We start from the raw sequence: 27,500 nt of genomic DNA on the forward strand, positions 1-27,500 counted from the left end.
CTCACTCATATACACACACAAACACACACACACGTTCACACACATACACTCATACATTCACCTACTCACTCATATACACAAACACAAACACACACACACATGTTCACACAGACTCATACACTCTCATACATTCACCTACTCACTCATATACACACAAACAAAACACACACACATGTTCACACAGACTCATACACTCTCATACAGTCACCTACTCACTCATATACACACAAACACACGTTCACACACTCATACATTCACCTACTCACTCATATACACACAAACAAAACACACACACATGTTCACACAGACTCATACACTCTCATACAGTCACCTACTCACTCATATACACACACACAAACACACACACACGTTCACACACTCATACACTCTCATACATTCACCTACTCACTCATATACACAAAAACACAAACACACATGTTCACACAGACTCATACACTCTCATACAGTCACCTACTCACTCATATACACACAAACACACGTTCACACACTCATACACTCATACATTCACCTACTCACTCATATACACACAAACAAAACACACACACATGTTCACACAGACTCATACACTCTCATACAGTCACCTACTCACTCATATACACCCAAACACTCTCACACCCACCCTTACACACACTCACACAGATGGGAAGAAACAAGAGAACTTGGTGGAAACACAGATGGATACATGTTGAGAGTGTGTCAAATCCCACAAAGACACGACAGCTTGTTTTTCCTGCACTGGAGCTGTGAAGTGTCAACACTGCCTTCTATCACAGTGAGAGTCATGAAAAATGTGACAGGGATCTTTATAACGTGTTCATTTATTTCTAAAGTATAACGTGGTGTATTTTTACAGGTTCCGAGCTCCAGTGTACTTATTTAGACAGGACTGTACCGGGGAGCTGCTTAGCTGGTTGCTAAAGCTAACAAACCTCCCTGTTCTGATTGAACCCACAGACAATGAAGAAACGTTCCATATTCTCTAACAAAACCATGTATTACATTAACATTGTGCTTGACTCCTGATCCTTACCAGGCAGGATCTGGAGCTCAGCCTCATCACTGGTCTTGGTTGGTCCTGCATTTTCCAGCACACAGCGGTAAAGCCCTGCGTCCACCTCCGTGGCGTTGCTGATGACCAGAGCACCGCTGGGTAACATATACACTCTCTGGTCCAAAAGCACCGGCTGCTTATCACGCTCCCAGCGAATAAAGCTCACCAGGTCGGCATTGACCTCGCAGCTGAGCACCTGGTTCTCCCCGAAATGCACCGACGTCGTCTCGGGCTGTCCAGAGAATCGAGGTGTACCTACAAAGAGAACAAAGAACTTTAGAGATTAGAGAGAAATGAAGCAATCGCTGCTGAATACCGACAAAAAAAAACGACTTGTCATGTACTGATACACCGCTATAAGACCAGACCCAAAATATTAGTTAATGCGACCGTGACTGTTCAGTCTTCTCGCTCTTTCACGACCAGGTAATTATTTTCCGACCGCACATAGAAGCCGACTTAATTCCGATCGGCAAACACGACACCTTCAATTAGAGATGAAAGCGTATGGATCCGATGTGTGACGATTCAATGGATTTTATAACAATGTGACTCCGCTGTGGGATTTAATTGTTATGGCTTTAGCACAGGAGAGGAGGACGGTTCGAAGAAACGTAGTCGATGTGCCGATAAACCGCCGCTGATTCGTGTGTAGTCGATTCCAGCATTAAAAAAAAAAGCCTGGATAAACCATAACCCAACAAAGGCAGAAACTAAACCGACAAAAAAATGATTCTCGTGAGAATGTCATGAGTGGCTCAAAAAAATTCCAAAGAATATTCAAAAATAAATGTCAACTAATTGCTGAAAAAGTCCAGAAAATCTTGTGGGAAACCCAATTATTAAATAAATAAATAAATAAATAAATAAATGTTTAATTATTAATGTAACTTAATTTGAATTTAAATAACATATTTAGTTTGATAATACATTTAATTTTAATAATACATTTAGAATATAATTTAAAAAAAATAGCAGGTGTTTCTAGCAGATGTGGACAAAGCATCTTCAAAGAAGTAAATGAATGAATAAATAAATAAAAATAATATGAATTAATACTGTAGCAGAGCGACTCAGGTTTATTAACGTTTTAGTCAATTTTACACCAAGTTCAAAATGTATTTGTCACATACACACCGATACACAGTTTGTGTAGTGAAAGGTTTTACAACTCACTGTCATTCTAATAAAAAGTAGAATTGAAAAATATAAAAACAACAACAACAAAAAATGAGGTCCTATTTTGTGCAGAAAAAATGCCCAAAATATTGCATATATCAAAACATATAAATAGAGATCATTCAATGATCGGAAATGTGAGACTTATAATAATTACTAAACTATACTTTAATTAAAAAAAAAAATAAAAAAAATTATATATATATATATATATATATATATATATATATATATATATATATATATACACACACACACTGTATATATATATATATATACACACACACATACATACATGCATATATATACATGCATATATATATATATATATATATATATAAATAAATTATATGCCACCCTTGTATGGAAGGTATTACACAATTCTGCAATAAAAACTTATTGCTTATCATCTGATGTATGGAAAGCTGTTTGTGACCAAGAAGGCAAAAGATTTTCATGTAAGTTCAAAATGCAGTCATGAAAAGCATTAAGTTACACAGTGACTGTCTCACACTGGGCCTCTACATGGAGACTAGCTATAGAATTTTAACGAAAGCCTTTAAAATAAAGCCTGAAAGCTCTCTCTCTCTCTCGATCTCTCTCTCTCTCTCGCTCTCTCTCGATCTCTCTCTCGATCTCTCTCTCTCTCTTTCTCCCTCTCTCCCTCTCTCCCTCTCTGACTGCGAACAGAGCCGTGTCTGCAGTCCGGCGTGACATATAGTGCAAGAAATGTGGTTTTAGATATGTTTTTTTTCATTTTTTATTTTTATTTTTCTGTACTGTGCTGCGGAGAACGTTAGCTCAGATTCGTCAAGGTGCTGCGTTAAAGCCGAATTCATCATTCTCCATTAATCCAGGGACAGGAGGAGTGCCGAGCCTCGCGGCTAATGCGACCGCCTCTACTTAATCACCATTCGCAATCCATTGACAAGATCGCTGCTTATTATGCATACGATGGGAGCGCAGATATGTGCATATTTCTCATTATGTATGTCCTTTCATGGCTGATCAAGCCTTCTATTTTCTAAGCAGAGAACAATCAGGTCACCTGGTTTCCTGCCTCTCCATGAACTGAGAACGTGCATTTTATGAATTTCACTCCAGTTTCTACAGAACTATAGAAATGTAAACAAAAGGCAAAAAAGCATCCTTCATGTACTATTTCTGCTTCTCGCTGTGGACGACTTGGTTTGTTTCTTTCGGCGTCAGGAGGAACACCGAGCCTGCTGTTATTTCAATCCGCTGTCCGAGTGTTTCCTACTGGACGGTCCAAGAGAAACATTTACGCAATTATTCCTAACAGCGGTTTGGACGCAACGTGGAAATGAAGCCTATACCCAGAGATGGACCTCACACACACATACACACACACATAGCCTTCAAGTCCATGGAACGTAAAAGTCGACCTCTTATAAAGTAAAGCTCACAACCGCACAAGACATCACGCTTGGTCACTTGACCCCAACACGGTACGGTTTTTACGCGCACACACTCACACACACACACACGCAGACACACACACTCCCCAGGAAGTTGTGTGTGTGCATTGACAAAACGATCAGAGGTTATTGGCTGGGCACTTGAGTGATTTCAGTGCAGCAGACTGCATTAGAGGCAGTTCCCATCGTTGTTTACCAGCAGGACTCCGCTGAGAGAGGCGACTCTGCCTCGTCCAATACGCATTATTGAAGGAGACTACTCATGAAATAGACGCCACATGCACAGCCGAACAGCAAGGACTGGAAGTAGAGTAGGCAGCTGCTTCGAGTCAAGCCTAGATGAATGTTCAACAAAATCCAGATTTCGTGCACTTTACCGCCAGTCTAATGACGATACGTGTCGACTTTTTTTTTGTAAGATCTACAGGAGCAAAAAAATGCATGACTTCATTCTGAAGCCACTTAAGATTCCAGGTTACTTGAATAAACCTTGACTCACAAAATCAAAACAAATCGCTTACAATCGCTACGACTACATATTTGCCCGTCAGTGATTCGTTGCAGTTCCTGCAGTTTGAGATTTTATACTTTCTCAAAGCATCCTGTGACTACAACTCTGCTGGATGGATGCAGTTCTTAAAGGATGTGGCTTAGCAATTGGCAGCATTATTGCATCCATGTACCACACTTCTGATTAACCAACAGCAAATTAATAGATATATTCCATGCAAACATAGCCTAAGAAGCCTTGTTGAAAACTGAAACCCTATGAAACACCCTAGGTTACTGGTTCATGCATATACTATAGCACATGCTTGGCGGTTTCATGTCTCCAGTTTATATGAACATCATCGTACACTTTGAAATACTAATACATTAAAATACATAGTACCGAAGGGTGTTTACTTTGTGATCAGTATTAACCAGGCCCCTAGAAATAAAATGCCACAGAAGCTACAACTCACCAGCTACAAGCAGAGATGGTGGCATACAACTAAATTTGCAAGAAGACATGTACCATTAGAGAAAAATATTAGGATATTAGGTCTCGGCTGTCCCGCTGAGCCAGAGCCCATTGGCTATGATCAGCCTCTCCCGGGACTCTCTGTATACTCCTTAACTGGTCTTTTGTGGAAGCAGACGGCTATTAAAAAAACCTCCAGAATATTTACAGGCGGGCAGCCAAACATCTCCTTCCATTCCGAGGTGGGCTTTTCAGGCACAAAGCCCCACGAGTGTGACTCCGCCGAGCCCGATTTACTGAAGCCATTAAACTCAGCTATGAGGAGATAAATCTGTTGCTGTGCAGGTCCAAGGCGAAAAAAAACAGCAGAGCAAAATCGGAACGGTAAGCTGGAGCTCTGGACATTAAAGCTCATAAGATCAGGAACGGGGGCCTCCGAGATCCCAAGGGTAAATAAATCCGCCTCCTTTCTTTCTCACTCACTACACTGAGCAGATTAAGTTGCCCCCTGCTTACCTTCATGCAATATTCATGACCAGGGTCACGCAATTTTAATACGGCTCCGGTCGAAATTACAAAGATCTCCAAGCTTCATGTCTTATTGTTCTATTAACATGAATGCAAGTGAAAGAAAGACATCCAACCAGGATGTGACCCAGTTCATAGTAAAGTCATCCTGAGACCTGACCGTCACCTTCCCTACCTGATGCATATTTTAATAGAGTCTTGTTATGGCAGGATGCAGCGTTTGTTCTATTAGGTGCTTGAGATGGCACAGTAATAGGCCACTGTGAATTTTCTTATAGCATTGTGAAGAAAACTGCTCATTCTCTACAATCCCAGACAGGTTACAGTCAGGTCACGGCAATCAGGGCTACTCGCTGTGTGATGCTCATCCTGTCCTTAAAAGTGCTTAAAACCACCAAAACGCTCAGACTCACTATTCTGTCAAACAAGACACTTTAACATTAAAGCAGGCATAGCAAAATGTATTTACATAACCTCTCGCATTCTCCTCTCCTCGTTGAAAAGGGTAATTTAATGACTTGTTCAAATGCCCTTTTGTTAGATAGTGCTGACGGTGTACACAGTCCAGTGACAGCTAGAGATCTGAAGAGTCGAGATAACATGGAGTCATATTTCATGATGGTTCAGATACCAGGAACAATGCCTTTGTTATCTGTTTAATGAGCCAACTAATGATATACCTTCCTAAAGACTAGGGACATATGCAAATAAACACAAAGGCCACTCTTGTACCTTAGCTGCACCATCTCCTATTCAAGATACCTCACTGGACTATGGATGAGCTCACACATATTCCCCTTTTCCACCGGGGCAGTTTGAGTGCTGGTTCGGAGCCTAATTTAGAACCAGTTCTTTCTTTTTCGACAGCCAAAGCACCGGCTCTGAACCAGGAATAGTGGTTCTTAAGTAGCACCAAAATGTTGCTGGTCTAGACTTAAGAACCGCTTGTGTCAGGGGCTGTGGGCGGAGCTGGGGGCGGGGTTACTGTTAGCGCCTTTGATAATGTACCTTAAGTATACTAATGTTTAATACACTTTTACTTTACCGTGATATGATACATTATCAGCACACATGATAGTAAGTAGCTACATGCTAAGGCTAACATTTTTTCTGTGTTAACGATAAAATAATGTTATGTACTTTCTCGATTACAACCTCCGTTTATACAGATTACATGGAGCTGCACGTACACGTTGGATTCGCCGCGTTTGGGTGTTAATGTAGGTTCACAAAGCCATGAGCATTAACAGTAAAGCAACATCCGCCGTTGTTGATGTTGTGTTTGCCGCTGCTTCGCTAACGTTGCTGTGTAACGTGACACGTAAACAGTGACGTCAGACTCGGCTCTGTGATGCTCTCTAACCGGTGGAAAGGCAAACCGGTTCTTAGAAGGTTCGCCAGTGGAACCAACTTTGAACCAGCACCAGCACCAGCTCTGAACCAGCACCCGGTTCTTTTTGGTGGAAAAGGGGTAATAGAGATCAAAAAGTGTTTAATATCTACAAAAATCTAATTCTGCATAGTATTCTTAACATTCACTGAACACTCAACAATACTATGTCGGTAGATACCATCTTGGTAGCACAAAGACGGTAGATTAAAATGGAAGATGCGTATTTAACCATATTCTCTGTTTGAAATTGTACCAGCTCCGATCGTCTTCCGTGCGATGAAGATCTTGGACCTCCGCTGAGACGAGGCCGACTCTGTGAGAATCCTGAGGCATCTAGAGATCTACCAGCTCCAGTTAGACTCTGTGATACTAAGAGTGTCACCCATATGAGGATGGGTTCCCCTTTGAGTCTGGTTCCTCTCAAGGTTTCTTCCCTTCATTCAAGGGCGTTTTTCCTTGCCATTGCTGCCTGAGTCACCTCAGACTTGCTCATAGGGGATAAATACAAACACATTTAAATATATCTAATATTAATCTTGAATTTTGTATTCTATTAATCTTTATATAATTCTTTTTTAAAAACCTTTTGTTCTATGTTTATGTTCTGTAAAGCTGCTTTGTGACAATGTCAGTTGTAAAAAGCGCTATACAAAATAAACTTGAATTGAATTGAATTAAATATTCTCACCAAATAACTCAGTTGGCTGAATCCCACTGGAATTCCAATCTAAAGAATAGCTTTAGTCAGACTCCAGAATCCAGTTCACATGACTGCTAAAATAATCCAATAATTGCAGAAATATGATGATTGATTATCGCCGAGCTTGTAAAAGCACTCACTGAAGGTGAACACTTAAAAAAGTAACTAGATCAACCCATCTTACGAGTTCTTTGGGTAGTTCTTTGGGTAGGTCCCTATGGTGAAACCCTTTTAAGGTTCCATGGGGATCTGTACAACAAAGAGTTTCCCTTCCTTTCAGAAGTTCCAAGCAAAGAACTCGAGTATTGGTCAAAGAATCCTTAGAGAATTATGTAGTCTTGCTGTTCCCAAGAAACTCGCACCTAGCACAAACTTCTTTACACTGTTCACAAGCAAAACTTATTATGACAAGTAGTGTACTTGTTGAGACTATAAGGAAAACAGTAAATATTAAAAACGCTGTTCCCTTCAGGATCTCTAGTGTCCCTTGTTCAATCCTAAGCATATGTTCTGTCCATGTACAGTATGTGTAGGTTTGCATTAAGTTCTCTGGTTTGTTTTAAAACAATATGGTGGTAGCTAGTTAGAGGGCAACGTTGGCTCAAGCCTTCAAGACTCTTCCAAGCTGCCACTATTAGGCCGTTGATCAAGGCCCTTACCCTCCCTGCTCCATGGGTGTGATATCCAGTGTTATGCTAGTTACTAAGAAATAGTAACTAGTTACAGTTCAAAAAGTAACTCAATTAATTTGTTGATTACTTACACCAAAAAAGTAACGCATTACTGTTAAAAGTAACTTGTTAGTTACTTTTTTAAAGAAATAATGAGCATATTTCCACTTTGAGAAACTCGTCTTGCTCTCGCCTTGACTCGCCATTACTACCGCACATACTTGAATAACCGGAAACACACTCACAGTGCGGCGTCTTCGTGTTTACAGGTTGGCATCCACCGATCCTACAATGCGTCGCTGCTGTAAACAGGTTAGTCTGTAGGCTACACTTCAGCCAAAATGAGTAAATAAATAAGTATAAATCATTTAAAAAAGTAACGGACAACCGCACCATATGGTAACGGTAACGGAGCTACTTTATTTAAAAAGTAACGGACAACCGCACCATATGGTAACGGTAACGGAGTTACTTTATTTAAAAAGTAACGGACAACCGCACCATATGGTAACGGTAACGGAGTTACTTTATTTAAAAAGTAACGGACAACCGCACCATATGGTAACGGTAACGGAGCTACTTTATTTAAAAAGTAACGGACAACCGCACCATATGGTAACGGAGTTACTTTATTTAAAAAGTAACGGACAACCGCACCATATGGTAACGGTAACGGAGTTACTTTATTTAAAAAGTAACGGACAACCGCACCATATGGTAACGGTAACGGAGTTACTTTATTTAAAAAGTAACGGACAACCGCACCATATGGTAACGGTAACGGAGTTACTTTATTTAAAAAGTAACGGACAACCGCACCATATGGTAACGGTAACGGAGTTACTTTATTTAAAAAGTAAAGCGTTAGAGTATTAGTTACTGTCAAAAGTAACTGCGTTACAGTAACGCGTTACTGCCCAACACTGGTGGTATCATGGCTGACCCTTTGCTCTGACCCCAATTTCCTAAGCTGGGATATGTAAAGAAAAGCATTTCACTACGCTGTGAATGTATAAATGACAAAGTCTTTTTCGTTCCTTTCTCTAAGGTAAATTACACAGGAATTGAGGGTGAATGAATGAATTAGGTGTAACCTCAAATGTTTTCCAAGAACGAATAACTTAAATGTAACAGACATAAAGAGCTAAAACGCCTTTACTTTCCTCCGACTTTATATTATACTATTATATTATACTACTGTATATGACAGTCAAATTGTTGCTGTTTTTTGCTTGAAATAAAACCTGTAGACAGCTGTGTTTTTTTTTTTTTCTCTTTATAGAACAGTGGCAACACATTTCCCAGAGGATAAATGGCAGCATATACCCATGGGTTATATTCTGTGTTACTTTCCTGAAGGGGCTGAGAAAGTGAAATGATAACATGGAACAACACAATATTCCCAAGCAGAGGTCCGTTCAGGAAGAAAAGTCAACCCGCTATCTCCGCCCGTTTGCTTAGCCCCTCTAGGGCATTTTTACAATGACAAGATTTTACGCGTGTTGGACGATTCTTTTCAGAAGTGTCAAACGTTGCGAGGAGAATAAACTCGCGACATTTCTGCGACAACGGAACTCCAACTGGCAGGAAGACAAAGGATCTGTAAGACTGGGCCATTACAAGAGAAATGGTATTTTGTCATTTTTGTATTGAGTTGTAGTGTCTATAATTACTATAGAATAGGGCTGGGCGATATGGCTGAAAACTGTATCACGATATCAGTATTTCATATCTGTCGATTTCGATAATTGTTGATATTTTTTATGACCCATTTAAAATAAGGACCAGGAGAAAAATATATTACATTTAAACATTTTTATTTTAAACTTAGCCTTCCTCTGATCATAATCCCCTCAGTTATTAAGTACTGTTACATGATTGGCTGTTAGCGTGTCACTCTCTATGTTGCTAGGTTACCAGAGAGTGAGTGCCTTTGTTAATGCAACCAAACTTACTTCGCTACCTCTGTTTTCTTCCGACGAAGAATAAAAAATATTGAACGTTTTATCGAATACAATTTTTATTGGTATCGAACACGTGTCTATCGCGATACATATCGTTATCGTTTTATCGCCCAGCCCTGCTACAGAATGTAGACAAGGTATCTTCTGGTTACACAACTGAACTTTTTGACCATATAGTAGTTATTAAAGGGATGTTACCTTACACTCTCTGGTGTTACCTAGATGAGGATGGGTTCCTTTCTGAATCACAAGGACCACCCAAAGTCCCAATTTAGGAAGGGTGTCAAGCAGCAATTCACAATGTGATCTGATCTGTGGTTTAGGCTTCTAGGTAAATTAGATATAAAAAGAAACAGTTATTGCTAAAAAATAACTGTCATGTTGATAAATGGACCGCCAATTAGACAGCCGTTCTTTGCCTGATGTATGAACACAAATTGAGAAAGAAGCACTACGCATAATATACAGTATTATAAACAAAGTCAAGATTAATAAAACAAAAAAACGGGGAAAAAAACGATACGTATTTCTTATAAAGGAAAGCCGAGCTTAAGCAGTTAACCAGCTTTTGTTATCACCAAAGTGCATATTTTAAAAAAGGAAAATAAAACCAACACAACAGGGAAAAATAAAGAGACGGTAAAACGAAAAGGAAAAAGTCAAGACAAGATTTTAGATGGCAACCTCGATAACACGCATCCGGTGAATTTTTTCAGGCAAAAAAAATACGGTAATATTCTTATTATCTTAAAAAATCAACAAATAACTAAAAACAGGATGCGGTTTTAAAAGTACAAATAACTGTCTCATAATACTGATATATTTCTCAAGTCAAGAGTCAAGTCAAGAAGCTTTTATTGTCATTTCAACCACATATAGCTGAAGCAGTACACAGTGAAATGAGACGTATCTCCAGGATTGTGGTGCTACATTAAACAAAGACAGAGCTAAGGACTTAGTAAGTAGTCCTACATACATAAAGTGCATCTGTGTGACCTGGTGCAAACAGTGCAGGACAAGACAAACAAGACAGTGCTGGACAAGACAGACAAGACAGTGCTGGACAAGACAGACAAGACAGTGCTGGACAATACAGACAAGACAGTGCAGGACAAGACAAACAAGACAGTGCAGGACAAGACAAACAAGACAGTGCAGGACAAGGCAAACAAGACAGTGCAGGACAAGACAAACAAGACAGTGCAGGACAAGGCAAACAAGACAGTGCAGGACAAGGCAAACAAGACAGTGCAGGACAAGACAGACAAGACAGTGCAGGACAATACAAACAATACAGTGCAGGACAAGACAGTGCAGGACAAAAGACAGAGCAGACAAAAGGTTACAAGACAATACACAAAAGACAAAAAAGACAATACACAAAAGACAGTAAACAAAAAACAGCGCCGACCGACCAGTGTAAATACTGTATGTAAATACTGTATGTTCAGACAATATTGCGTGCAGTAATACTAGAATGAACACAGTTTCTTAGCAGCAGATCCCTGAGATAATGTATAGGATTGTGCAAAAACAGCAACAACTGAAATATTGTATAGTATTTGTACAATATTTGTTCTAATATATGAAAAAAATAATAATAAATTGCACAGTGCAGATGTTAAGCTCCTGGCTAGCGTAAACAAAGCCTGCACAGTGGGACCAGATGTTTCTCGGACTCAGCCTACGAGTCCTGTGTGTTTATTAAAAGATTTAGCTCGTCGCTGAGTTTACATTAAAACCTGCAGCATCCTGTTCAAACATCCTGTCCGCCCTACTGATCCGCAGCAAGCCGCGCTGAGGCCACCTCGGCAACAAGCTGAGCGCGTAATTCCACTCAGGCAAAGAACACTCAATCCTCAGTACTGTAGCAGCAACGAGGGCAAACAAACGAAATTGAAATATCATTCAATCGGGTCCGTCTAGACAAAAGCAGGCACATCAGCTGGCAGACGAGCCGCGTAATATGAATGTTTGCCGTACGTGAGAGGAAGTGGAGAAGAGCTTGCAGGGCCCTGAGGATGAAGAGAGGCCACAAACACAGGCGTGTCTGCATGATGAGAAAGGCTCGGGTAGGGGACGTTACCATGGAAACCATGGAAATAAAACGAACATTTGTGGAAAGAACATGTGTGAATTTGAAAGTCAATCATGTTAAGGTTAGAGTTGCAATTAACATGCAGGAACCAATAAAACAAAACAGAGACGAGTGTTTGCTTTGCTTTGCTAAGGTGCACATCGTTCACTTTCCAATCCAATGAATTAATGCTAAAGGGGTAGCAGGGTAAACAGATTTCATGCTCAGATGCTGAGTCTTCAGAACAAGAAACGGTGAATCAGCTATTCTATCTATTAAAAAAAAACGCATATTATACGCGTGTGCTTAATTTACCGTAAGGCAAAACGTGGAATTTGTGCCCGTTTTGTGGGTGTCAATGTTCAATTTCTTTGTCATTTGCCATTTCTGCTCTCTCTGATGCCCCAAGTGCTTATTCATAAACAGGTTTAGAAATGGGGGAGCACGGTGGCTTAGTGGTTAGCACGTTCGCCTCACACCTCCAGGGTTGGGGGTTCGATTCCCACCTCCACCTTGTGTGTGTGGAGTTTGCATGTTCTCCCCGTGCCTAGGGGGTTTCCTCCGGGTACTCCGGTTTCCTCCCCTGTTCCAAAGACATGCATGGTAGGTTGATTGGCATCTCTGGAAAATTGTCCGTAGTGTGTGATTGCGTGAGTGAATGAGAGTGAGTGTGTGTGTGCCCTGCGATGGGTTGGCACTCCGTCCAGGGTGTATCCTGCCTTGATGCCCGATGACGCCTGAGATAGGCACAGGCTCCCCGTGACCCAAGGTAGTTCGGATAAGCGGTAGAAGATGAGTGAATGAATGAGGTTTAGAAATGTCTCCTGCTATTAACACCAACATTCTTATTTCTTTTGCAGACAATAATGAGTTCATCATAGAAACAAAAAATGATATGAAGAATTGCTTAGGGTCTTTCCAAAGGATACAAACATTTACAAATAAAACATGCTGCACTGTAGCCGGTGACGCCTAATATTTATGTGGATAAACGTATACATGCGCTAAACAGAGTTGAGTTTATCAGATTCTCCATTTCAGCAAACGTCGGTGGTCCTGAAAACACGCGTGTATATGTTCGTGTCCCTGAGGGATGCTGTTTTATTAAAGCCAATCGAGTTAGAGCTTTGTCAGTGATGACGGCAGTATCCCGTGCAACTTTGTTCACTTTGACGTTTGTATCGGCGAATCCTTCACTAGGTCACAGATTGAGAAGGTCAGTCTAAAACCTCTGAGGTAATTTAGCAACAAATTACGCATATGCAGGTTTTAAGTGCGTGTCTCAGGAAGAGGTAGGTCCTTAGACATCGTTTGCCAGTAATGAAGATGTTCGAGTCTTGATGCATACCTACCATGTACCTTAAGAGGTGCTAGAACCAATCGAGCAGTACTGAAGGATCAGAGATGCCCCTTTTCCACCAAAAAGAACCGGGTGCAGGTTCAGAGCTAGCACTGGTGCTGGTTCAAAGTTGGTTCCACTGGCGAACCTTCTAAGAACCGGTTTGCCTTTCCACTGGCTAGAGAGCATCACAGAGCCGAGTCTGACGTGACTGTTTACGTGTCACGTGTCCCAGCTACTTTAACGCAGCAGCTACAAACACAAACACATCATCAACAATGGCGGATGTTGCTTTACTGTTAATGCTCATGGCTTTGTGAACCTACATTAACACCCAAACGCGGCGAATCCAACGTGTACGTGCAGCTCCATGTAATCTGTTCTAAATTAGGCTCCGAACCAGCACTCAAACTGCCTCGGTGGAAAAGGGGCATAGAGAGTACTGGAGGAAGCCTGGCGCAGAGCAGTGTAGGATTTTTGGTAAGTGGGTTTTGGTCCATTTTTGGCTTTTAGCCACAAGCAGACCATGTCGTCTCCTATATTGTAGATGAGAAAGAATCCCCAGAAAGAGAAAACCAAAGAACGTACTAATAAATAGACCCTAATAGATCCTTGTGAGCAGTTCCCTTGTTTGTTCCTTGTTCAACTGCCCTAAGCGATGCGTTCGGGCCGTCTCAACACAAGAATCGAGTTAACTGTGAACAGAAAATGAGAAAAGTTGGAGAAAAGATAGAGGAGGTCATATGGAATCACTCCACACCACAAGTCAGAGAGGCGCAGTCAGATATAAAGTGTGTGAAGCTGCAATATACAAAGCCTTGAATGTACAAACTGATGACAGGGAAATCTTTCGCAAGAGTCCTATAACATGATCACATCCGTGCAGAGGCATAACTGCATGGTACAGGCATGCACGCAATCCATAGTCTCTCTCGATTCTACACACACTTACCGTATACTCTGTCCAGCTGGCAACAACTACACATCTCTGTCAACAAAATTGCCTTTTTCACATCTGTATTAGGATGAATTTGAGCTGTTACCCAAGCAAAGGTCTTTGTCACGCTAAATAGCGCATTAGCTGCATCTGCGCTATGTTTAGCCTACTGTCTTAAGCACTATTCGGACGGGACTAGTTTTCTAAACGACGTTAGAGTTAGAATTTTTTTCAGCCGACGTCTGTCATTTCATGTATGGATTCGGACGGGACTAATCTCTGTGTTTATTACGGAGGTAGGAGTGTCTGTGTTTTACATGTGGGCGCTGCACAAGACCACATGTCCAAGATGCGTGGATTGCGTATGGTCATCATATGGTTTTATATAGAACTTCTTATAAACCCATTGGAATAAATACGTTTTTATATAATTTTCACGTTATGTAATTGACTATAGAAATGAAAGTACTCTTACATGAAACTGACGTGATTTTTACGTGATTTGGCTCTTCTTGTTGATTTCATTTTTTATATTTCTTCGCAAGGTAGCAAACACATTTACATCCATTATTGGTGTACAGAAAGCAGAAACCTGAACACCGGTGCGCTAGGGTTAATACGGTAGTTCACGTTGACCAAAACAGACAAGAAAACGCGTTTTGGAAAAAACATTTTCGGCAATCACAGACATTCGCATTCGGACGGGATTAGATTTCTCAGAGAAGCGCCGATTTTGCTGAAAAACAGTAGGTAATTTGCTCTGGAATTTTTACACAGGTCGTGTGAGAAAAAGACAGACATGGCAGATTCGGACGGGATTAAAATCACAAAGTACGTCTGTGAAACTGAAATTTCTCTAACGACCCCCTGTAAAACTAGTCCCGTCCGAATAGGGCTTTAAACTCCTTTGCCGCATGTTGAAAATGGATTATTTGGTCATATTCAGGCAGAACAAAGAGAACACGTCTTTCCAGAGATACAGATTTTATTAGACATGCCAACACTCTGCACAAGATATTGTTGTCAGAGCAGGAGATCATTTGTGACCCTTCTGTAATAATATAAGCTTTTAGATTTCAGCTTTATGAAATCGGTTCAAGAACGTGTGAAGACGAAGAGAGGCCGTCGAGAGAGAGAGAGAGAGGCTGGGGACCAAATTCAATGACATCAGAGACAAAATTCAGCAGAGGGAATCCCAGCTGCAGGAGGAGTAGGAGGAAGGGAACGCCAATGAGAGGCGAAGTAGAGCGAGAGGTGATAGACATGTCTGGGTAACAGACAGGATCAGTGGAGCAGCTGAGCCTCCCACCAGCTAGCCTTTCTCTTTCACTTAACATGTGAATAATAATGTTCTTTAGACAGGACACCTGCAAAAGAGCTGTGTGTGAAAAAAAAAAAAGTGTGAAACCCTGCCAAACCCTGGGCAAAAGCCGCTCCTGACTTCTCCCTCTGGATTAGCTGATCACCAAAAACATTTGTGTCCGATCAACAAAGCTATTCGTGCGGTGTGTATCGTGTATAAGCGCAGCAATTTTATTCTCCTTTGAAATCTTCCATGCTGCTTTCATGAGAAGCCCAGCGTTTGGTAGCGGCTCTCGGCTTACGCCTGCTGCTTGAAGTGTGGGGCGAGTTCTACACTTACGCTCCCAACTCAGGGGTCTGAAATATGGTGTGTCACCATCACGTCTTAGATGTTTGACCAGATCTCCTACTGTGAGGTGTAAAATGCTACAGAGATCACAGAACCATTTTGAAAATAATCAACAGCCTGGGTGTCATCTTGCATCTACGGTCCTGGCCCTGCTCTCTATCTATTCGCCTGTGGAGCTGCCACTTTTGCAAAGAGCTTCAATGGCGGCTCTGAGTGAAGTTGGGAATGCCTCCAGCCTCCCCAGGGCCCTGGCATAGAGAGTTCAGGCCAGTTCAGTGAAGCAGGGGAAACTACGTCGGCTCAGAGCCTGAGTATCGCCTCTAAAAACCTGTTCATTCTGTTCATTTAGTGCTTCACAGCTCTCATTCTGGCCAGGACCGGACATGCTGGAGAACTCTAAAACACGATTTGTTTCATATGGAGAAATAAAAACAGACGTCTGGTTTGTTTCTGCCAACCGGCCTTCCCCGCTGCTCCGGAGAGAAAGGCAAAAAAAAACCTGTAACGTGGCAACGAATACAGGCTTGCTATCTTTTATTAGTTTTGACTGACAGTCTGGGTCTGTGGCCCAGATCGAGCCTCTCTTTTCAACAATGCTGCAATGCAAATATAAAGAGCCTCCCTGCTAAACATTAACAAACGAGACAAACGAGTGCAACACGAATCCTTTTGTCTCGTGCGACAGCCGAGATGAATCGATAAAGTCGGAGCAAAAAAAAATAAAAACACTAGTATGAGCCAGACCTTGTAATATTAGAGGAGTTAAAAAGCAAACACATAAAATTACAGCGAAAAGAGAGTAGGAAAGAGGAGAAAAGTGACACCCAGTCACATGCTACAAGGCTGTTTGACGCTGCCAGGAAAAACAATGGTCCTGCCTCTTACCTCTGTCCTCTCAGTCAGGGCAGACTTCAGATAGCAGGCCAACATCCCTCCAGATAGACCAAAAAACAATTAAGTTTAAGTTTAGAGCGTGTTGAAACATGGTTAAAAAGAAAAACAGCCTCTTTCGTATGACCTTGACCAGACAAAGGCACGAAAGGAAGGAGGTTTTTTCTTCTGAAGTGCGCTCATGTTTCAGCTCTTTTTCCTTCCGCTCTAATGACATGTGATAAGTCTTTCTTTAGTCTGTAATTTACATGTCATGGCTGTCACCAGACCCGAGCTAAACACATACAGTATTTCATGGGATTAAACTGCTGGCGCTGTACCAGGAGTCATGCACAGACTCTTTGTCCTGACCCTTCTCCTACACCACAACAGACGAGGACCGTCGACAATGTGAGGAAAAAAAGGAGCATTGCGGAACGACCGTTTAACTAAAGCTTTCTGCAGGACGTAATTCTTTCATGCAAACGACAGCACAAGTCGGCGTCTAAAATCCGGTATGATTTAGGGCTGGGCGATACAGCTGAAAACTGTATCACGATATCAGTGTCTCATATCGGTCGATATCGATAATTATTGATATTTTTAATGACCCGTTTAAAATAAGGACCAGGAGAAAAATCTTACATTTAAACATTTTTATTTTAAACTTAACCTTCCTCTGATCGTAATCCCCTCAGTTATTAAGACAGAAATGTCAACAAGCAGGAAAACTCAAATAATTAAAATGTAAACAGAAGTCTAAAGTCACAATGAACACTTAATGATCTCTTAACATTTAAGGTGCAAAAAGAAGGAAAATGTAAGAAATGCTTAATAAAGTGTAATAAAATAGTGCAAAGTGTTACATAACAGAGAAACCTGAGAATTTAGTCTTGCATAATTTGCAGACGACATTGGTCTAACGACGGTCAGACTTATAATATCTAAAAATCTGCCATACTGGCATGCTGACTTTTCCTCTTCCATCCATCCATCCATCCATTTTCTACCGCTTTTATTTACAATTTCCTCGCTCGCTGCGGCTCACTTTCTGCTTATCAGTCGCCGGTTACTGAAGAGGAATCCAGCAGAACAGCACAAGACAACGATATGGTGCAACCAAACATGATACTGTTACAGTACATGATTGGCTGTTAGAGTGTCACTCCCTACGTTGCTAGGTTACCAGAGAGCGAGTACCTTTGTTAATGCAACCAAACTTTGCTTCGCAACCTCTGTTTTCTTAAAAAAAAATCGACCGTTTTATCGAACACATTTTTTATTGATATCGATCACGTGTCTATCACGATACATATCGTTATCGTTTTATCGCCCAGCCCTAGTATGATTCTCAACAGCACCTAAATAAGGCTGGATTAGGCTGATTCCTACAATATCCTACATACCCCTATATCCTGTAGCATTCTGTCAGTCAGAGTCAGACATGGGTAACTTATTTGATCTATGAATTTCATATTAATATCGATGGAGGATTAAATTTTCTGGATTAATTTAAAAAATGAACTCACTGGAGATTAAGGTTTGTCATACTCTCCAAGAAATGGAAAAAAAAATGCATTTCTCAGTGCTGTGCATCAACCAGGTCCCATACAGGACTGTAGCAAAGGGAAAAAAAATTACATTTCAAGTTCAAAAACCGAATTAAATCCATTCACACGTGTAAGCACTGACTGCCGAGTTAACTGGGATAGGAGTAAGAACGTGATGATGAATCTTGTGCGTTCTGCGGACGTTCGTATTTGGATCAAAAGTAATGAATTGAGTGACAACTACATGCCTGAATAAATATATTAAATATAATTTAGCTTGAAATTTTTAAAAGGATGTTTTTTGGATATAAAGCCAATAACCTATGGCTAGTTTTGCACTATTTATGAGTTTTGTGAGCGTATAAAAAAAGCATCCTTCTTAAATATAAGTGTGAAATGTGGAATGATCAACCATAAGGTTGTGAGTTCGATTCCTACGTCCACCAAGGTGCCACTGTTGGGCCCTCAATGGCTCAGTAGTATAAAAATGAGTTAAAAATGTAAGTCGCTCTGGATAAGGGTGTCTGCTAAATGCTGTAAATGTAAATGAATGGCAAATCCTTACATTCTTAGCTGGACCTGCTTAAAAAATCTCTATCAAGAACTAAATCAAATCAAATCAAATTGTATTTTTTCACACACACACACACACACACACACACACACACACACACACACACACATACATACAGAGTACGACATGCAGTGAAATGCTTTTTGTGTCTGTCTGGTATTCAAACATAAGGAATGCAATTAGGGATAAAAAATATAACCAAAGATAAATAGATAAATAAAGAAAAAGTAAAAACTATATATATATATATATATATATATATATATATATATATATATATATATATATAAATATGAAATATATATAAAACAATGTAAATGGAAATTTGTTATTATAGCTAGTATTTCCTAGTCTTGTAGACTTTGTACATTCATGCAATTTGAAAAACGCTTGAAACTTTACGTGGAATGTAAAAAAAATAAAAAAATTGTTCTTAGCTTAAACTTCCAGAGTCACTTCAATTATCTCAAAGATTGTTTTGGAGGCGATATTTCCCTTAGAGAGGTGAGGTACAGAAGGGCACGGTACGGTACGGTGAGGTGAGGTGAGGTGAGGTACCTCACAAGTCCAAGTTTCCAAAATAAGAGTCTAGCACTGTGGCACTGTTTCCACTGTCATGGAAATGAATAATAAGAGGAAGAAGATCCTGTTCTTGTGGGAGAGAAACAATATAAGTGATACCCATAGCACAGACACACCCTCTTTGTTATGTAGATCCTTTGCTCCGTAAAACCCATACACATGCAAACGCTGATGACGGGACGCTGAATCCTGTGAGAGTTCAGTCGAGATCTTTGCCCGTCGCAGCATTCACGTAATATCGAGGGGAAAAAAGTTGCAATATAAAATGGATAAGAGAAATATTTCCTGAAAACCATCACTCTTTGCATCCTCAGTTAAGATTTCCAAAGCCTTTGAATAAAATAAAATTGTTGTCTCAAGTGGCACAATGTTATGTCTATATAAAGGCTCTCAATCTTATTTTAATCATTAGCTCATTATTCAGTTGGAAGGGATACAGAGCTGATGTCAAATTGGTTCTGGCTTGTGAAGATATACACAGTAACACTGGGCTGTAAACACTGACAACAGAAATTACAATAAAAAAAAAATAAATAAAAATAAAAAACATTCTAATAATGTTTAACCGGAAAAAAACATTTTACTATTTTTTATTTTATTTTAAGAATTTTACCATGCTCACAACTGGAACATAATGCGAATCATTTCCTGCTGCTACTACGTGTAACTTTACGTCAATTGTTTTTTCGTAACAAAAAATCTATAGAAACGATACTCGTTACTCGTTACTCGTTACTCGTTACTATAGAAACGATAACGCGTATTAAACAAACATCCGATTTCCCTTAAAGCCAGAACGACTCTTCGAAGCTGCTGTTTTGTTTTTCTATTCTTTTCTCTCTATTTTTTCCTTTAAAAAAATTACAATAAAAAAAAATAAATAAATAAAAATAAAGCACGTGTAAAGCGTGTAAATAAAAAAAATACATTTTTGATTTAAAACAAGGAGAATGTTTTTTTTTTTTTTTTTTGCTTTTCTTCTCTTCTTTTTTTCCCCCACTATTTTTAGACATTTTCCTAGTTCCGTGTCCTAATGGCAAGTGAAAAATTCTTAAAATGCATTAATTTTTAAAAGAAAAAAAATAAAGAGAGAAAAGACTAGAAAAAAACGTGAAGTAGAAAGTTTTTTTCTATTCTTTTCTATTTTTTTTCTTTTAAAAAAAAAGAAAAAAAAAAAATATATATATATATATATATATATATATATATATATATATATATATATATATATAAAATTAAAAAATAAAATAAATAAAAAATAAAAAACATTCTATTAATGATGTTTAACCAGAAAAAACATTGTACTTTTTTTAAAAAAAAATTTTTTAAAGAATTTTACCATGCTCACAACTGAAACATAATGCGAATCATTTCCTACTGCTACTACGTGTAACTTTACGTCAATTTTTTTTCGTAACAAAAAAAATCGAAGGAGCCGTTACTATAGAAACGATAACGCGTATTAAACAAACTTCCGTTTTCCCTTAAAGCCAGAACGACTCTTCGAGCTGCCGTTTGATAAAAGCTTTGTGAATTCAACATCGCTGTGCTCTAATCCTATTCAACCAACTCTTAATAAGTTCTCATAAAATGTCAAAGCGTGCAATCCGTTTACACTCCGCTTTGAATCATCTGAACGGTTTTTCACACAATAGAGACTAGAACACAGCGAGAGAACCCAATGGTTGGTGAAGCCTATTTTTGGCTTATTTTCCAAATATTGAATTCTTCTTTCTTCACCCCAGAAACAGCTATCGACAATGTTCACCAGATCACTTAGTCTTTGTGTGCTTTTTGATCTACTAACAGATAGAAGCGGTGAAAAATATCAATTTACAAAACATACCAAATCCCCAAGACTCAAATGCAAGAGAACTAAAAACCTGCTGAACTTTAGATTAAGACGTTTGTAACGAAATGTGCATTTTATGTAAATGAATATTTGCAACAAAATAACAAAATAAATAAATAAATAAATATCCAATTATTCTCAACACCACTTACACCCTACTGGGTCTCAGGGGAACCAGGAGACTCACAGGACACCCTGGACAGTATGCCAGTCTATTTTGGGACTCAGTGACATACACACACAAATTAGAGATGCCAAGAAGCCTACAACACATGCCTTTGGACTGGGGGGGTAAACAAGTGTACCTGGAGGACTTCCACACACACACACACACACACACCCACCCAAACCACCCACCCACCCACCCCCACCCCCACCCCCACACACACACACACACACACACACACGGGAGACGGTATTTGAAACCACAACCCTGTAGGTGTGTAAAACGCATGTAAATTTAAAAAAAAAAAAATTTTTGATTTAAAACAAGATTTTTTTTTTTCAATTTTTTTTTCTACTGTTTTTTTTTCTTCCCACTACTTTTAGACATTTTCTTAAAAAAATCTTAAAATGCATTAATTTTTAAAAGAAATAAATAGAGAATAGAAAAAATAAACTTCTACTACACTCCATTCAAATTTTAAGTCTTATTTTTCTATTCTTTTCTCTCTTTAGTTTTTCCTTTAAAAAAAAATAAATAAAAAATAAAGAATTAAAAAAAAAAAACATTCTAATAATGTTTAACCAGAATTTATTTATTTATTTATTTTTTTCCTTCTTAAGAATTTCACCATGCTCACGTTCTCTCGCAGTGTAAGCACTACATATAAACAGTAAAAGCTCGTCTGTATTGTATCTCTCTCTGGACAGAAACAATAATACTGTAATAAAAACTGCATTGGTTTCAAAACAGCATTACATCCAAAGAAAACCGTACTAAGGAATTTCTAACATATTGAAACTGGGAAATGTGCTTAGGCTTGCTAACAGAAGTGGCATGTTTATACATTTATCCTGAAGAAAGCTGGTCCCCGCTCACGTAACGTTCCTCAATCTGTCAAGCCGAAGCATAACAGAAACGCTGCTTTATCCAAATGGCAGGCTTCTGGTTTCTATTCTAAATATTACTGCTCTGAGAAGGAGATCGGTTTGACTTTATGCAAACTGAAGCAGAAAGTCAGCGAGGCTACGGCCCAACTCCGAATTCCTGCAGCAAGCCACAATGCTGAAATGTACAGCACAAGGCAGTGGACGGCATCCAAAGAAAGCCTCAAAATGTTCGTAATCACCGGCTGCTCCAGTCTCGCCGAGGTCAGCGGAATCCTTTACCGGACGTAATCGACGAACGAGACGAAACCGTTCTGCTCTCGTCCGTGTTCTAGCCATCTAACAAGACTGTCTTGTAGGTTACTAGGATCCTTTGCTTAAAATGGAAGGCTGTGTGTCTTGTTTTGTGTGCAGCGATCTGGGAAAAGCCACCGGATGTAGCTGAATTCCGGCGAACCGCCGTTAATGACATTTCTGTCGTTTCTTGTGATGGTCCTGAACTGTAGCCTTCCTCTTTAATTTAACCAACAGCTATAAACTTTATTTGTGCTTGAAATAGCGGCAGAAAAATAACTAATCTAACTACATGTTGTGGAAAATGTCAGCATGCAAAGGCTTTTCCGAGGCTGTCAAATAATTACTGTGTATATTTTGTCACAGATTTTGTTTACATGTCCAACAGCCAAGAATTTTACTGATGGAAAACTTGTGATCTAAATTAAGGTGCTGCATTAAAAGGCACAGGAACTCATATAATCATCAGAGACTGACAATTTCTGGTCTTCTCTTTGGTCAAGTCAGATAACCGGGATGGATGGATGGATAAATGGATGGATGGATAAATGGATGGATGGACAGACAGAGACTTTCTTCTTTCTTAGTTAAGTAGGATGATTATGGATGGCTGGATGGACAGAGACAGACTTTTCCTTGTCAAGTAGGATGAAAGATGGATTGATGGATGGATGGGTGGATGGATGGGTGGATGGATGAATGGACAGAGAAACTTTCGTAGTTAAGTAGGATGATTATGGATGGCTGGATGGACAGAGACAGACTTTCCTTGACAAGTAGGATGACAGATGGATGGATGGATGGATGGGTGGATGGATGGATGGATGAATGAATGGATGAATGGACAGAGAGACTTTCTTAGTTAAGTAGGATGATTATGGATGGCTGGATGGACAGAGACAGACTTTCCTTGTCAAGTAGGATGACAGATGGATGGATGGATGGATGGATGGGTGGATGGATGAATGGACAGAGAGACTTTCTTAGTTAAGTAGGATGATTATAAATGCCTGGATGGACAGAGACAGACTTTTCCATGTCAAGTAGGATGACTTAATGATGGATGGATAGATGGATGGATGGATAGATGGATGGATAGATATGCCCTGTTCCTGTATAAATTGTGTAGGTAGTGTAAGCTAGTGAACATTGGATTTTGGTTGTATTATTGAAGAAGAAAAAAAAAAGGATGAATGAATGAATAAATAAATAAATAAATAAATACAAGCCTGGTGTATACTGGAGTAAGACTCACGTGTCTCGAGCTAAAACTCTCCACCAGGATGATTTCAGCATCTCAAAATAAACTGAGAACAACAGAACTACATCAAATCTCAAGTCTCTCCACCAAGATTTCTCTGAGCCCAGACTCATCTGGACGTCTAACCCCGAGCAACACAGTGCCGAGCCACACAGTGCCGAGCCACCAGCAATCCTGTGCGAACCTCTGATACAACACTACAGCTTCAATAGCTTGCTACACTACTGCAATCACCATTTATTTTAAAGGGCCTGCAAAGAAACCTGACAGCCTTTGGAAGAGGTGTTTGTAATTCATAGCTGTGCTGTGGGTGGTGTTTGTGTTGGAGTCGCTGAGCCTCAGCTAGCGTGGCTGTGTGAAACTGGGGAGGATAAAGAGCTAGCGTGAGTGGAAAGCTGCAGTGTGAAATGAAACATTGAGTGATTGACAGAAACGCAGGCAGATTGGGGAACAGCTACGGTCCCTACCTAAGTAAAGGTCATGTCCGAGTGAGGGAACGGGAAAGAGAAAAGACCGGGATGAACATCTATCACGGAGATAGCTTTGCTTAGAGAGCACTGGGGTTATCAGCTTCTACAACATACACTGAAACTATAGGCTGGTTTATTCTGCTGCCTAAACGGTGAAAACATCATAACATCATTATTATTGACCAGTAGTGATGTACATAAGCTACATGGCCAAAAGTTTATGCACCTCTGACCGTCATACCGTACGTGGTCCTTATCCGGTGACAAAAAGCTTTGCTTTACATTGCAGCGTTTCTTACACTAAGGGGCTTTTTACACCTGGTCACTTCATGCGTTTTCTGTGATCAGATAGCTATCCGATGGTAAAAAGACCAGGTCTAAATGCCCTCCGAAACGTTTTCGAGACAGATATAAATCTGATGGTTCAAACCACTTCAGGAGGTGGTCTGGGACGCATTTCAGATGAAACTGGACAGGTGTAAATGAATGTGGTTGTTCAAGCCACATACGTCAGCGCTATACTCCTCCCAAACGGAAGTACGTCACTCGCAGGTGATCTTTCACTCAGGCGTCTCGTTGGGTCTTAAAATGCGCTGCTGCAGCCAGCGAAAATGCAGCAAACAGTAAACACTGTTTTTTGTAGCATAAACGTCGTAGTAAAAGTTTTTTCGTCTTCTTTTTGATTGCATTCTGAAAAGCGCATACACCAAAGTGTGTTCCATTTCAATTACCCCGGAAATGAGGTCAAATATATTTGCATTTTGGGCGGGAGTAGAAAGATCGGATCGATATCCGATTCGCCGAGACGCATTTATGTGGCCTGATGTAAATGGAACAGGTTTAACAAATCAGATAGCTATCAGATCAGAGACAACACATGAAGTGACCAGGTGTAAAAAGGCCCTAAGAGATCTGCTGTTATAGAACCTTCCGTAGTAAATGAAACAGCGCTGTAGTATAAAACATACTGACGGAGTGGTGGAGACACACCGATCAACACTTTTCTTAACACGCTAAATTCGACCACCACTCAAACTAGGTGACTCCAAGTCTGTTGTTCATTTTTAATTGTTTGGAGCCACTTTTTCTCTTTAAAGTTAACTTCACTTACTGTTTAATTAATGCGTCTGTCTTTACATCTTTGTTTATTCCCCCCCCCCAGAGTAGATCGGTTAACTCATCATTTTCCTATTTGTAAATTCACTTATGTGTAAAGTACAATCTTCCCTCAGAAACACATTTCTCCAGCCAGCTAGAAATGTGCTACCATTTTTGAACAAAGGAAAAAAAACCCTCTATGTTTTCTATTTTTCACCTAACACTTCCTGTTTACTGCTCCGCCCCGTGCGTGATGAAGCCAGTAAAAAGCTAAAAAAAGAAAACCCCAGGTTTCCACATGTTCTCCTCAGGTAGCTCACACACCTCCTATAAAGCATAATCCAGGTTCAGGGTCATTGGATTTTTATCTCTGGTGATGTCACAGCGTTTTCCCTCCACATCTATATAGTTTGACACGACATCGTTATAAAAAGACACATGACCTTTACACTGTTATTATAGAGACAGAAAGCCAGAAAGAACAGTCGTAAACTGTGGCACTTGTAATCGCATCTGTGGCCTGTTCCGTACACCAGGACCACAAACGCATTTCCTGTGTTTTAATAAACCGAGACTTTTATGTCATGTTTGCAGTGGACTATAAATAAAAGCGGTAAAATCCCGAGCTCTTCGGTTGCCCAGACTACAAATGAAGAGAAAAACGACGGCTGTATCTGAGCGCTCGAGCTCAACCAGGCAGAATTCACGGCCTCCACCGAGCCACGCAGAGCAGAGGACGCAAAATGAAACCATTCGTTTCAGGTGTGTTTTCATTTTAGCGTTGCGCTCGCAGCCGACTCTCGTTCCCTACACTTTGATCTCTGTGCTATCATCTCGCTCAGGCGCTCGCCGAATACAAATAGCCCAACCTGGCTGAAGATGAATCTTTCTCGGAGCAGATAAAGTCACAAGTGTATAGAAAAACAGCTTCACGTTATATGTAACACACACACACACACACACACACACACACACACACACACACACACACACACACACACACACACACACACACACGCGTGTGCGCACACACTGTTTATATACGCTCAGCATCATTCCTCTTTTTCCTGAACATTAACACTATTCATATTGTTACTAAAATTATTAAGATAAAAGATGGAAATAAAGCAGGAAAGAAAAGGATTTTTAATTTGTATTAAATTGTAATTGTTATTATTAATTGTTTATTTATTATTATTATTATTTATTAGCAATTATTATTATTATTTATTAGCAATTATTATTATTATTTATTAGCAATTATTATTATTATTTATTAGCAATTATTATTATTATTATTATTATTATTATTATTATTATTACTACTACAAAGAAAATCCTGATAATAATAATAATAATAATAATAATAATAAAACACACAGACAGCGCACAAACACACAGACACAGACGCACGCACAAACACACAGATGCAGACGCCGCACAAACACACAGACGCCGCACAAACACACAGACACAGACGCACGCACAAACACACAGACACAGACGCACGCACAAACACACAGACCCAGACGCCGCACAAACACACAGACACACGCACAAACGGCTAGAAACGCAACCCCATAGAAACACCAAGCAAGGTTGAAGGCATTGATGAATGTCAGGTTTCCTGCAGCTCTGAGTCACCAAAATCTCTCATCATCATAATCAGTGTTAGTGCGAAAGTCCAAAAGGTCTCACACACGCATCAACAAATGTACAGTGTAAAGAAAGGATTATTTTTCACATCTCTAATTTTTCACTAACAATGTTTTCAGACACAGCCTTTAGACAAGATGTGTGTGAGAGAGAGAAAGAAAGGGAAAGAGAGCGAGAGAGAGAGCGCGAGCGAGAGAGCGAGAGAGAGCGAGAGAGAGTGAGAGAGAGAAAAATAAGGTTTTCAATCAGGAGTCTGAAAGTTATCTATAGATTTGAGTAAAAATGTGAAGTGTCCTATGACGCAATTCCCTCCAAAAGTATTGGAACAC

The 27,500-nt window shown here is 39.9% G+C and overlaps 1 protein-coding gene across 7 annotated transcripts in view; it reads right to left on the reverse strand.

The window, feature by feature from the left end:
• neo1a (neogenin 1a) overlaps positions 1 to 27,500 on the reverse strand; it is a 152,708-nt gene that overhangs the window by 65,792 nt on the left and 59,416 nt on the right. For all 7 annotated transcript variants that reach the window (XM_060886510.1, XM_060886498.1, XM_060886547.1 and 4 more), the window contains exon 3: positions 1,052 to 1,327. In XM_060886510.1, the coding sequence (XP_060742493.1) occupies positions 1,052 to 1,327 (276 nt within the window). The remainder of the gene's footprint in view (positions 1 to 1,051; positions 1,328 to 27,500) is intronic.

The sequence above is a fragment of the Tachysurus vachellii genome, chromosome 1, assembly GCF_030014155.1.
Source record: "Tachysurus vachellii isolate PV-2020 chromosome 1, HZAU_Pvac_v1, whole genome shotgun sequence".
NCBI lineage: Eukaryota > Metazoa > Chordata > Actinopteri > Siluriformes > Bagridae > Tachysurus > Tachysurus vachellii.